Source organism: Odocoileus virginianus, chromosome 27 (genome assembly GCF_023699985.2).
Source record: "Odocoileus virginianus isolate 20LAN1187 ecotype Illinois chromosome 27, Ovbor_1.2, whole genome shotgun sequence".
NCBI classification, from domain to species: Eukaryota; Metazoa; Chordata; class Mammalia; order Artiodactyla; family Cervidae; genus Odocoileus; species Odocoileus virginianus.
Genome location: NC_069700.1, coordinates 34,641,543 through 34,654,471, shown reverse-complemented (window position 1 = coordinate 34,654,471; position 12,929 = coordinate 34,641,543). Strand labels below are relative to the sequence as shown.

At 38.3% G+C, this 12,929-nt stretch overlaps 1 protein-coding gene and 1 non-coding gene across 3 annotated transcripts; one reads left to right on the top strand and one right to left on the bottom strand.

The window, feature by feature from the left end:
* Window positions 1–1,376: 1,376 nt before the first annotated feature.
* LOC139031674 (U7 small nuclear RNA) lies at window positions 1,377–1,439 on the bottom strand. Its single transcript, XR_011484175.1, has one exon. It is a non-coding gene; the product is annotated as a U7 small nuclear RNA (small nuclear RNA).
* A 773-nt stretch (window positions 1,440–2,212) lies between these two features.
* Window positions 2,213–12,929, top strand: SNRPC (small nuclear ribonucleoprotein polypeptide C). Of its 2 annotated transcripts, XM_070456574.1 has the most exons (7): window positions 2,213–2,313; window positions 2,665–2,707; window positions 6,159–6,267; window positions 8,402–8,491; window positions 9,881–9,985; window positions 12,098–12,154; window positions 12,583–12,929. In XM_070456574.1, exons 1-7 carry the CDS (start codon window positions 2,306–2,308, stop codon window positions 12,705–12,707), a joined length of 537 nt encoding a protein of 178 aa, XP_070312675.1. In that variant the 5' UTR covers window positions 2,213–2,305; the 3' UTR covers window positions 12,708–12,929. The 2 variants fall into 2 exon arrangements, with proteins under 2 accessions (XP_070312675.1, XP_020744359.1); XM_020888700.2 differs by lacking the exon at window positions 12,098–12,154 and having other exon boundaries at window positions 2,215–2,313.

Genomic DNA, 12,929 nt, shown 5'->3' with positions numbered 1-12,929 from the left:
AATCAAAACATAACTCATGAATCTTTCCCTTCAAGAATAATCAACTCAGGCTGTCTGGATAAAGGTGGGTTAGTAGTACTGTAACATTAAGGCATAGACAGTTTCCCCAAAATGTTCTTTATAGCTGGTTTGTCCAAACTAAGATCTAACCCTGGACCACACACTACATCTGGTTGCTATGTCTCTCAAAAATATTTTAATGTAGAAAGACACTATTTTTTAACTTAAAAAGGCCAGTTGTTCTATACAGAATGTACCACCTTCTGAATCTGTTCACTGCCTTTTGCTTTACTTTAGATCCTCTTGCCTATCCTACTACATACTTTATTAGACCCAGGTTAAGTATTTTTGGTAAAATTATATGATAGTTGATGGTGTCTATTAATGTTAGCCTCTGATCAGGAAACACACAATAGTTGATTGTTCCACACTAATGACAGTAAAATGAAGCACTGTACTAGGGGTGGTGAAAGCCTGACAACTTCACTAAGCAGTTAACTTTAAAGACCAGAAAATAATTTTTGTGGTATATTTAACCTTGTTAAAGCTCAGTTTCCTCGTCTGAAATATGAATAACAGTGTTGTTGAATAGATTAAATATGTAATACATTTAAACTGTGAATGAAAAATGTTGCTTGCCATATCAACAAACAAAAGATGTGCTATCAAGCCAGCAGCCACTGCAGGCACTCTCAGTGTGAACACTGAGTGGTTTCAGAGTAGAGGAAGGCAGGCTACTGGCCCTAGATAGTTAAGATGCATATCAGAGGAATAATTTCAGTATGTCCAGACTCTTGCCTCTTCCCACACATAGAAAAGTGATAAATTCATTAACTTGAGATTTCTGGTTTTCTTTAATTACTTTTGATTTTTCTTTGCAAAACTCCTATATATTCTGGCTTCTCCCTTACCTCTTCCAAGCAGTCCCTCAGAGCCTGTCTTCTGGGTTTAAGCTCTCAGTTTTGTCCAATAAATAAAACATAACTCTCAACTTTAAGGCTGTGTTTTTTTTTTTTTTTTCGGTCAACAAAAGCACTTAGCCAACTTTCAAATAAAGCAACAATTATAATTATTTTGGTTCCAACTGCACCATTGATGAATATGGAGCAAAAGCAGCAAGAGCTTCTCCTTCCAGTTCCTCACACTATTTCTGTTTTCTGAAAGAAGGGTCAAGTCATTTCTGAGTCTGATACACCAGGCAGAAAGTTTGGCCTTGTTACTAGACCAGGTTATACCAATAGACAAGCTTTTTTTTTTTTTTTTCCAGATGCTTGGCTCAGTTCCCCTACCAGGAATTGAACCTGGGCCATGGCAGTGAAAGCCCAGAATCCTAACCACTAGGCCACCAGGGAATTCCCTGGAAAAGGGATTTTTTTTTTTGTTTTCCAGTGTGTACCAGAAAAACCTGCTAGACAATTTCTAAAAGAGTTGTAACACTGGACAAGTGATGTCTAATAGTTTCCTCCTATGTAAAGATAACTTTCATTTGTGGAGGGCTTAGTATGCACACTGTAGTGAATTCTGTACAAACATTTCCACATCTAATTCATCCTGACTCCACAAGTAAGAACTATTATCCATATTTTGCAGATGAGGAAACTGAGGTTCAGAAAGTAATAATAAGTACACTTATATGCTACTGCATTATAAGTAGCATATGCAGCATAGCTAAGAAGCAGCGACCGGATTTGAAACTGGGGATTCTGCCTCCTCCGGGGGTTAGTGAGCTCACAAAGAGAAGGTATATAAACTGGCTTGCGCCTGGGTTTCTTGCTTTAAGAAACCTATCATTTCTCAGTTGTCACTTTGTCAGAAAACTTTCTCTGTCTTATTCCAGACTGGACTCTTTCATGCTTCATTTCCTCCCTCATTGTATTTCACTTGGCCCCATCTAACCCACTACCTACTAACTTTATTGTCTTCCCCAACTCGAATATCAACTCCACGAGAGCAAGGATCTTTGCCTGTTTAGTTCACTGCTGTCTTCTCAGCATTTATACCAGAATGAACATACTTCCGGGAAGATCGAGAATCTCGGCTTCGAGATCGACGACTAAACCTCACCGCGACTCTCGGTACCCCCACTTTCCGCCCGCATCTAGGTGAAGGGACGCGCAGGACAAGCCCCGCCCCTCTCCCCGCCCACGACGAAGTTACCGCCTGCGCAACGCAGCTGGAGGATTGGATGACTGGGATTGGATTTCTGAAGTCGCGTTTTATTCGTCACTTCCGCTGCGTCGGCTCTGACTGAGCGCGTCACTTCCAGGCGGCGCGGAACGGAGTTGCCAACGGCCTGTGGAGCAACATGCCTAAGTGAGTGGGGGGCCTGTACTTGGGTGTTCGCGGCCACGGTTACTAATTGTCTTTCTGCGGGAGAACGCAGAGCGGGCTCTGGCTCCGGTAGCCTTTGGGGGAGCGAGCGGGTCAGGGGAAGGACGGACGACCCGGATTTCTCGTTACTCCTTTTCGAGTGCGGAGGTCGACTCCGCAGAGGCAGCCAAAAAGCTTAACTTGTGTCAGGACGTTTTGTTTGAGGTCTTCATATAGTGAATAGGTCTTTTACTTTATTTTATATTTCAGCTTCAGTGAATAGCAGCTTGGATGGGCATCTGTTAACTGGTTGTCATCTTCTCTTTTTTTCTTTACCTCCCCTCCTTTTTCCAGATTTTATTGTGACTACTGCGACACATACCTCACCCATGACTCTGTAAGTAGTGTTTCTTTTCAGTTTCCAAAAACCGTATGCCTGCCATTTGCAACAACGTGGATAGACTTAGAGAGTATTATGCTCAGTGAAATAAGGTTGTCAAAGAAACATACTCTTTTTTATCACTTATACGTGGAACCAAAAAAATGAAGCAAAACGGATGTATATGACAAACAGACTCACTGATACAGAGAAAAACTAGTGGTTACCAGTAAGGAGAGAGAAGTGGGGAGAGGCAAGATAGGATAAGGGATTAAGAGTTTTAAACTACTATGTATAAAATAGATAATTGTACAACTCAAGGGAAATATCGCCATTATTTTGTAACTTGAAATTTATTTGTAAATTGTATGGCCTGTGAATTACAGCTCAATAAAACTGTTACTTTTTTTTTTTAATGAAAGGAAACCTAAGCAAAGCCTTGTATGTAATAAATTAGATTTAAATTTTTTTTTTGTAATTTCCGCTTTTCATCTTGCTAAGGTTTAAGGGCTACTGCTTGAAGAAACTACTTGGGGTGTTTGTTTTTCCACCCTTCCTGTAACTGTATTTATAATTCAAAGTCAATCTTCCATCAGTCAGTGTTTTCAGTGGAGACCCACAATAATAAAAGCTTTAGCAAGTTTAAAGATGAAGAAAAAAGTCTGTGACAAGTAAAACCTCTAGGAAAATGTCCTGAGGTTCTAATATTTGTTTGTGTCAAGGCTCTCAAATGTTTGACTGACTAAATTGGAAAGAAATGCCTACATTTTGAGGAGAGTATATTGATTAAAAAATAATTAACAGATAATAACAACAACTAAGATTGAATATTGTGTGTCAGGCAGTGTTCCACATGCTTTACAGTATCATTTTGTTTAATGCCCATGATAATCCTATGAAGTTAGTATTATCTCCCATTTTACAGAGAGGGAAGCTGAGGTAGTGTGGATAAATAATTGGATGTTACAAAACCATTAAGTTGTGTAGAGGTGGAAGATGAGCCAAGCAGTCTAAGTCCAAAGCTTCTATGCCAGCAGCTCTCAAATTTTTCATTTCGCGGTCCCTTTACACTCTTAGAAATTGCACTCTTAGATGGTAGGTTAAATGATTTATCGCCATTAAAATTTTCTGTATTTGAGATTACTTAAAAATATTAATTCATTTAAGGTAATGATAGCAGAAGTAACACTTTAAAAGTGAAAAATAGCTATTTTCCAAAACAAAAGTTTAGTGTGAAGAATGGCATTTTAACTTTTTTTGAGTCTTCTGTAACATCTGACTTAATTGTCTTTTACTTTAAATCTGTCACACTTTGTTTTGGTTGAAGTATATGAAGAATCCAACTTCACATGTATGTAGGATCTAGGAGTACTTTAATATTATTTTGAGATATTTGTGGATATTCTTTAATATTCTTGTATTACTGCACCAAAACTCAACACATAGTTAGTTGCAGTTTGGAATCTAAACCATGTCAAGTGCTCTTAACATTAAAACTCACTCTTCTGTCTTGCACTTTGAATGGTGTCTGTGAGCCACACCTTGAGAACTGCCTCTCAAGTTTTTTAATCAGAGATCTCTGATTAAGCCAAAATTCAGTCATGATGTCATCATGAATAGTAGCTGCAAGAAGTTAACTGATTTCTCGGTTGTCACTTCATTTGGAATTCTAACATATGGTCAGCTGTAATTCAGCATTAATAGATTTGTGGAATATGTATTTCTTCCTACTAAAGAAATAATGGTTGTAAATATTATATTATTACAGATTGGAGGAGCCCTCTCAGTCATTTGGTATTAGTAGTAGCTTGCCTACAGAGCTCTGTCTTTTTTGTTTTGTTTTTGTGTCCCTAACCCCCTCTCTAGGTCAAACCCTTCATTGTAATTTTCTGAAGTTTGTGTGGGAGGCTATGCCTTTCTACCCTTTTCCAGTGCTATTTTGTCATATACTCACTCTGCTTGCTAATGCTAGAATTCAGAAACTGGAAAAGTCTCTCTTCATAATAAATATCTCTTTATAAGACACGTCAGGTATCCCTATAATACTGTTTTTCTAACATGATACCTTGTGAAAATAAGTTTCCATGGTGACTGAAGCAGTCCCTGTGGTGGACTTTGAAATGTATAGAAGGTTCAGTGCTTTAACTTTTTGCTGGTTCTTAGGCATAGTTTTGCTATTAGGCTTAAGGCATCATTGTGGTATTAGTGTAAGCAGTGACTGGGAGACAGGGAATGGTATTAATATCTTGAGATACACACCAGTTTCTGAGATACACACAATTTTTGCTTATGTGATAGTGGTCATATCTGCTACAGCTGAAGCAATCATGTGAAGGGAGGTAAGAGGGAGGAAGGCAGTCATGAGGTGCATCTGAGTGCGATCTGGATTCTAGGCCTTGGTTTGCTACTTACCATGTGTTTTGAGACACATCTTTAGGCATAAATAGAAGATGATAACCTTGTGGTTTTTAAAATCAATTTTATTGAATTACATATATTCAGTTAAATGCATATATTTTAAGTGTACAGTTTGATGATTTGTCAGATGATTACAGCTTGCTGTATGCATAAAGACATAGAACATTTCCGTCACTCCAGAAGGTTCTCCTGTGCTTTTTTGTAGTGAGTCCCTGTGCACCCCTACCCTTACTGATCTGGCTTTTATGACTAAAGATCATTGTTACTGATTTTAAACTTTATCTGAATGGAGGCTTAGATACTCTGCATGTTTGATTTCTTTTGCTCAGCATGGTTTTGAGATTTGTCTGTATTGCATATATCAGCAGTTCATTCTTTCAGATTGGTATTTCACTGTATTGTGCACATATGGTCTTATGGAGATTGAGGCACTACTTGTAAAGTACGTAGCATGGTGTCTGGCATGTAGTAAAAGTTAAATAAGTGTTAAGTTAAAAGGTTAAGTGTGTGAAGTTTCTTATGTCAGTTTTATCTCAGTAAAACTGTTAGATGAGCTAAAGGTCTGTGAGGGATTCACATAGAATCTATATTCTAGACCTATGGTCCTTTAAAAGACCATATTTCCATAAACTGTTATTTAAATGTATGTAAGCTATATTGATTTTCCACAGAATAACCTACGAAAGGGCACTAAAATGCTATTGTGTTTTAGATCAGTGGATTGCACACCTTTTCTTCACATGCCAGATTTTAATTATTTTAGGTTTGTGGGCCATACGGTCTCTGTTGCAGTTACTCGGCTTTGCTGTTGTGGAGAGAAGAGTAGACTCTCCATAGACAAAGTCAGGTAGCTGGGCCCTGGTTTAGATAACACATGCAGTAGGTAAATTACCACAGTACATCTCTGGAAAATGTTTTTAGTGATGCTTTGGCACCCCCAGCTAAAGCTGCTAAAGGTAGTGAGGCTACCTACAAAAAGGTAAGGCTTCAGAAAATTTCTGGTTTCGGATTATTTGTTTCTTTGACTGATAACTACCTTTTTGTTTTACAGCCATCTGTGAGAAAGACACACTGCAGTGGTAGGAAGCACAAAGAGAATGTGAAAGACTACTATCAGAAATGGATGGAAGAGCAGGCTCAGAGCCTGATTGACAAAACCAGTACGTTGCAGTCTCCTGTTCTGGTGGGATAGAATGGTCCCATTCTTTCTTGTCCCTGTGTCTCTGTTGTGTTTCAGAGAAGCAGCTCATTCTGAATGATAAATAGGATCATTCTGATGTGCTGAATAAAAGAAGTGGAAGGTTGTTGGTTTCTTGGGGATATAGGAAAACATTAATATTAATTTTTGACATTAGAGCAATCAGATATTGGTTAGACTAGGAAGTTGGGTAGAGAAGAATGAGTAGTCTAATGTTTCTCTTGATGTGGACCAGATTTTGTAGCAAATTTATAACCTCCTTTATTGTGATTTGTGATTTTTAGATTGGTTTTCCTATTACAGTGTGAAAAGGTAGAGGTGAGTTTGTAGTTCTCTTTGAAGAGACTTATTCTTCCTGTCCTGACAAAGGTAACTGGTCACAAAGGAAGTAACTGATAAGACAGAATAGTCTGGGTATGTTTTGGACTCTTGCCGTACATGCTATACTCGTTTTGCTTAATTAGGAACATTTTTATTGTTTGGGGTGGTAAGGTACAAAGCACTGCCAGAAAGAGATACTGTATTTTTATGTTTGATCATCCTAATGTATCTGAAACATGGCCTTTTCTAATTGTTCATCGTACCCACAGCTGGCAGGCAAATGTGGACTTTGATCATGGTGTGTTTTTTTTTTTGTAAGCAAGACTGTCATGAGAAATTTTAAGCTCAGTAGAAGGAGAACTTTAAAGAAAGAACCTCCTGTGACTGCCACACCTGTATCATTCAGCTGCAGCATTGTCTTGTTTATACCAAAGTTGTCTCACGTAGCACTTGATATTTGGGGCCTGATCGTTCTTTGTTGGGGGCTGTTCATGCGCTGTAGGCTGTTCAGCAGCACCTCTGACCTATAGCCAGTAGCCGCCTGTAGCAGTTCCGAGTATCTCCACTCTCTGCCTGGTGTCCCAACAGGGACAAAACTGCCCCTTGTTGAGAGCCTTCATCTACTTCCTTTCCCCTCCTGGATTATTATGGGACGAATCTCAGAAATTATCTCATCTGGGAAAAAATTGTAAGGATGAGTGAGTGGTGTTGATGAAAAACTTTTAGAGGAGAAGAAGTGAGCCCTTGGGGATGGACTTGATGTTCACGGTTGTGTTGAGTCCGCTACTGAGCCAGTGGCATTGCCACTCCCTCTTCAGTCTTTGCAGGCTCTCCTGCACGAGATGTGGGAAGTGTCCTGATTGGAAAAGCCTTTATTGGGGGATATGATCCCTTAGAACAGGCTCTTTGGGGTCTTGTGAATAGCTATTCATAAATCTCACTCTGGGTCATTTTTTGCATTGGTCTATGTGAATTATCAATGATCTCCTTGAGTGATTTGACCTCCTTTGCACTAGTGAGGGTGGAGTGGAATGGGGGAGTGTCTGGGCTGCAGACTGCACTGACTTGAGAAAGGCATATTCAAGAACAGACTTTAAGCATGTGTATTTTAGTGTTTATTTATGACTGTTTTCCCAAGACAAATATAAACAGTCTTCAGTTTCTTTTGTTTTCATTTGGCCTCATGTTATCTGAGAGAAAAATTAAACGGTAATTGTATCGGACATTTTTTTAAAGATCATAATCTCCTTCAGAGCAGGCTCTTGGCTTTGAATTTGAAATCTTTGTTTCTTTAACATAGCTTAGTGCATTAATTTCAAAACTGATGAACCAAAATGGTGTATTGTTTTGATGCAGGAAAGCATATATAGGAAGGACTGAAATTTTACAAAGCCTGGCCTCTGGGCACTTATCACACATTTTTCAAATAAAACTGAACAGCTTAAATTGAGTATAAACTGCATCTGCAGATTAGAGATGACTGCTTCTCATTGGTAAAACATTTATAGGTGGGAGGTTTTCACTCACAGTTAATTAGTCTCTCATAGTTATTTAGCCATAGGAATGCTGATGAAATAAAACTTGGTTAAAAAACCCAGATCAGTAAACCAGTTAATTGCAGCTTTAGCTGGTGAGTACTTAAAGTTGAGTTTGACCATGGTGTTGTAATGCTAGATGAAAGATTTTTAGAGTGAAATAATGGGACCATTAAAGATTGTAAAGAACGTGGTTATTTTAGTAATTAAATGGGTTGTTTTTGCTTACTCTCTCCAAAGCTGCTGCATTTCAACAAGGAAAGATACCTCCTACTCCATTCTCTGCTCCTCCTCCTGCAGGGGCAATGATCCCACCTCCCCCCAGTCTCCGTAAGTTTGTAAAGTTTTTACCTTATTAGGTGTAACTGGGAAGATTATCCTTGATTTAGTGAGATTCTCTCACAGTAGGCTTTCAGATGCTCATCAGATGAATGTTGTTGTTCAGTCACCCAGTCATGTCCGACCCTTTGTGACCCCGTGGACTGCAGCATGCCAGGCTTCCCTGTCCCTCACCATCTCCTGGAGTTTGCCCAAGTTCACGTCCGTTGCATCGGTGAATATATAGACAGAAATAAATGACAGCTTCAGTGGTATAATTTCTAAAATATCTTTAGAGTTACATTCTTATTGCACTATTACTAGATCTCAAGTGGGTCTGAGACAGATATAATGGATAGCTCCGAATGTACCTGTGATTATCAGCTGATGTATAGAGAGGTATTGCTAAGGTATTAAATTATTTACTGCTATGAATGCAACACTGGAGGACTGAAACAGCTGATAAACTCCTCAGTCTCTCCCAAATTTGTAACCCATCTAACACCAATATATATACCTTGAGAAAGACAAAAATTGCATAGTTAGGAGTGGGTCAAAGGACTCTTCTGTTCGGAAAGGTTTGTTGTTTCTGCAGAACAGACAGGTGGAGATAGAATAACTAGGCCTAAGTTCTTTGTCCCTCCTGTAAGGGTTCAGATTGAAATTGAACTGAGACCTAAATTCAGTCCTGTAAGTAATCATGGATATAAACACAGAGAAGTAGGCTAGACCGTTAGTGACCCACCAGTCCCTTCTTGGAATCTTGCCATCCTGGGACCTGATCAGGTTCACAGCACCTTAAGGTCATCTCTCTCCCCTAGTCTGTCCCAACTGGCTGGCACTCAACTCCATTATTTTTCATAGTAGAATAGGCAGTGGTATGAATGTACATAATTAACCTCACCATTTTCTTATTGTTGGATATGTAAGAAACATACATATGTTTCTCATGTAAGTTCTTCCAGATTGTTGCTGCTGTGAAAGAGTCAGGAATATCTCTGCATATACGTTATCATATTTCCAAAGACTCTTTTAAACCTAGGTTTTGATTTAAAAAAAAAAGACCTGAAATTGAAATTAGGTATTTGTCGCTTAAGATCATCAATTTTTTGATGTTTTTTTTTAATAGAGGATAGAGTTTAAAATTTAAAACTGTTGGAATTTAACTTGGGAAACTTATCTTCACTTTACACTTCTGTCTGGGAAGGCTTGTTTTTAGTCATAACGTAATTAAAGTTTTGTAGCCAGCTGATTTTTGTCAATCTACTATTATAAAACAAATCATAAAAAATTACAGAATTATTGCAGAATTTGGGCCAGGTCATGAAGCCCTATTTCATTAAAAAGAGAAATTGTTAATATACAAGAATATCTCAGTCTGAGTCCCATTTTTTATTGCAGCGGGTCCTCCTCGTCCTGGGATGATGCCTGCACCTCACATGGGGGGCCCTCCCATGATGCCGATGATGGGCCCCCCTCCTCCTGGGATGATGCCAGTGGGGCCTGGTAAGTTTGGGTCTCTTTCCTTCTTGGATGCTCCATTGTGTTCTAGGTTTTGATTTAAATAGAATTCTTAATTAGCTGTCTAAATGTACTGCAACAAATTACATTTGGTGAATCTATGATAGTAAAAAGAAGTACTTTGTTTATCAGTGTAATTTGATGGTATCCAAAGACCTTGTGCAACTGAAAGGAAGATAAGACTGCCTCTTTTTTTCTTCTCCTCTGACCCTCTTTTTACTTGCACCTCCTGACTTTTGGCTGATTATAATGAGGAGAAGGGTAGATACATACTTAGGCTGCTGCTTTCCTCAGTTTTGTTTTGGGGCAGAACTGCCCCCATATTGCTAATTTTAATCTTTCAGGTTAAGTGGGTTAATTAGTAATTATGAAAAAAGTCTTAGGCCTGGTAGTTTTTTATTCAGAAGGGAAAAAAAAACTTATACCTCAAACATTTGATTTTAACATAAACATAAATGTACATTGATTTGTAGTTTTCTGATATGTGGTCAGGGCCTTTGCTTTGAGAATGAATCTACTGACTGGAACATCATATGTTTCTTGCATAAACCTGTAAGCCACACTCATAATGCATCCTTTACCAGCTTTAGTTTCATTTTTCTTTGAAGTGGTTAGAGACCTTGTGAGGCAGTTTAGTTCCTATTTTTTATGATCTTCTTGCCTACCAAATTTGTGAGTACATTGGGTGGATGATTTGCCTGAGTCTTTCTTAGTAACCAGTGTAGTTTTTACAGAAACAGTTCTTTTTCTGTATTTGTATTTCATTGGTTTGCAGAATAAATTATTTAATTAGAGTACATACAACTGACATAAGAAGCCTACACCCCAACTGGTAAGACAATATAGTAGCTTCCTGGTCAGAAGCAATCAGTATGCTTGATGTGGGTGTCATTTAAGGGGGGGAAAGTTTAGATAAGGAAAATTCGTGCCTTACTGGCTTGTAAATCCAGAACACAGTCTAAGTGATTCAGATGTCTTTTACATTCTTAAATTAGGGTCACAAATTCAGATTCCTGGAGGTGTTAGGGATGTGATTGGGAAATGCTTTGACTCATGTAAAGTAAGCTTCTAGAACTCAATATCAATGTGTGCTTGACATTTGAGAATACAGGCGTGGTGTTGCTAATTTGCCTGAGTATTTTGTTTTTATTTTTAGCCAGGATAAAATAATAAAGTATGGCATTTCACTAAAAATAATTGAGTAGTTGGGGAGTGGGCAGGGATAAGAATGGGTGGGGATAAGATAAAGTTGACTGCGGGTGGATAATTGTTGAAGCTGGTTGATGGGTACATGGATGTTCATTATATTCTTTTTACTCTACTTGTGTATGCTTGAACATTTCCACAATAAAAAGATGTAAAAAGGAATACTTGTTAGTTACAAGACATATTAGTTTCCATTGCTGATAACTAACTAAGGTTTAATGCACTATGGAGACCAAAGAAAACAAGTGTTCAGGGGCCTCATTTTTAATCTTTGGTCTAGATCAGTTTCTTTTTAAGAAACTGATACAGGTGATGCTGAATACAGGTTATGTTATGGAGGGAGTCTTAATAAGATATTTAGAAGTTTAATATTTTCTGTTTCTGCTGAAATTTATCTTAAAATAAATTCTGTACCTGTTGGATTTTGTGTTTTTGCATATATATGTGTTTTGCTTTTTGTGATAAGGCTATATTCAACTTTAAATATAGTTTTCTCTTGAACCATTATAAGCCTTTAATCAAAATGATTTAGTTGAAAATAAATGATTAGGTAAAATCTGATAGTTAAAAAGAAGCTACGTAACATGAAAATTATGAGGCATAATAATATAATTAATACCGTGAACCCAACACCCAGCTGAGAAAGTGGAACATTGCCAGCCCCATGAAGCTGCCTGTATTCCTCCCCACCCTCACCTGTCTGCCTGCCCTCCCTTCCCTGGCTCATTTATTTGGCTGGTATTAATTACATTGATGGGACACTAAAAAAAATTCATTTATAGTTTCTGAAATGCATTAGAAAAATCAGATTTGTGTGTGTGTGCTAATTGTTATAAATCACATTATTGCCTATTATTTTTCTTGACTTGAGCTAAGTATGGTTACTAACAGGTTCTCAGCATGGGCCTCCTGCTCACCTTTCCTACAACTCCGAACAAACGCTTAGTGGTAAGATTGTCCTCTGTGCCTGTGTACATTCATGAACTAGCTCCTGGTTATATGGTGGATAGAAGTGATTAAAAGAGCTGACTGAGTAACATGTGACTTAGCTGTGAATTTCCCTGAGTGAGAAAAAAGGTCAATTTAGGGAACTGGTCCCTGGTGATTTCTGGAAAGCAATCTATTAATAGTTTCCCCCTTACTATCATTAGATCGTGATTCCCATATGGTTCTTGTGTTGACCTTTTTGTTTTTTGTTTGAGAATGTCTAAGTAATTTACAGATGTGATGGATTTGTTGCATTTCTTCTGTCAAGTATGTCTTTTTTCCAGCATTTTGCAGGGGGGGCTACTTTTTTGTCTTTAATTGAAGTCCCATCAAGCTCTCATAAGTAGTATTTTTGACTCTCTTTTTTTCTTTTTTTGTTTTGCCTGCAGCTCCTGGAATGAGGCCGCCTATGGGAGGCCACATGCCAATGATGCCTGGGCCCCCAATGATGAGACCTCCTGCCCGTCCCATGATGGTGCCCACCCGGCCAGGAATGACCCGACCAGACAGATAAGGAGATTGGGGAGCCTCTTTATATCAGTTTTATATTACTTGTACTTCACCAGGAGATCATGGTGCTGTGACTCGGGGTGTTTTCTAACTGCATGACAAGGAAAACTTGTTTCCCCTTCCTATCAGAGAGAGTAGTTTTGGAGGGAAGTAGTGGGACAGAATAAACAATTTTCATTTGTATTGTGAAATGTGAAAATAAAATTGTCAACTCTTTTAGTTAAAA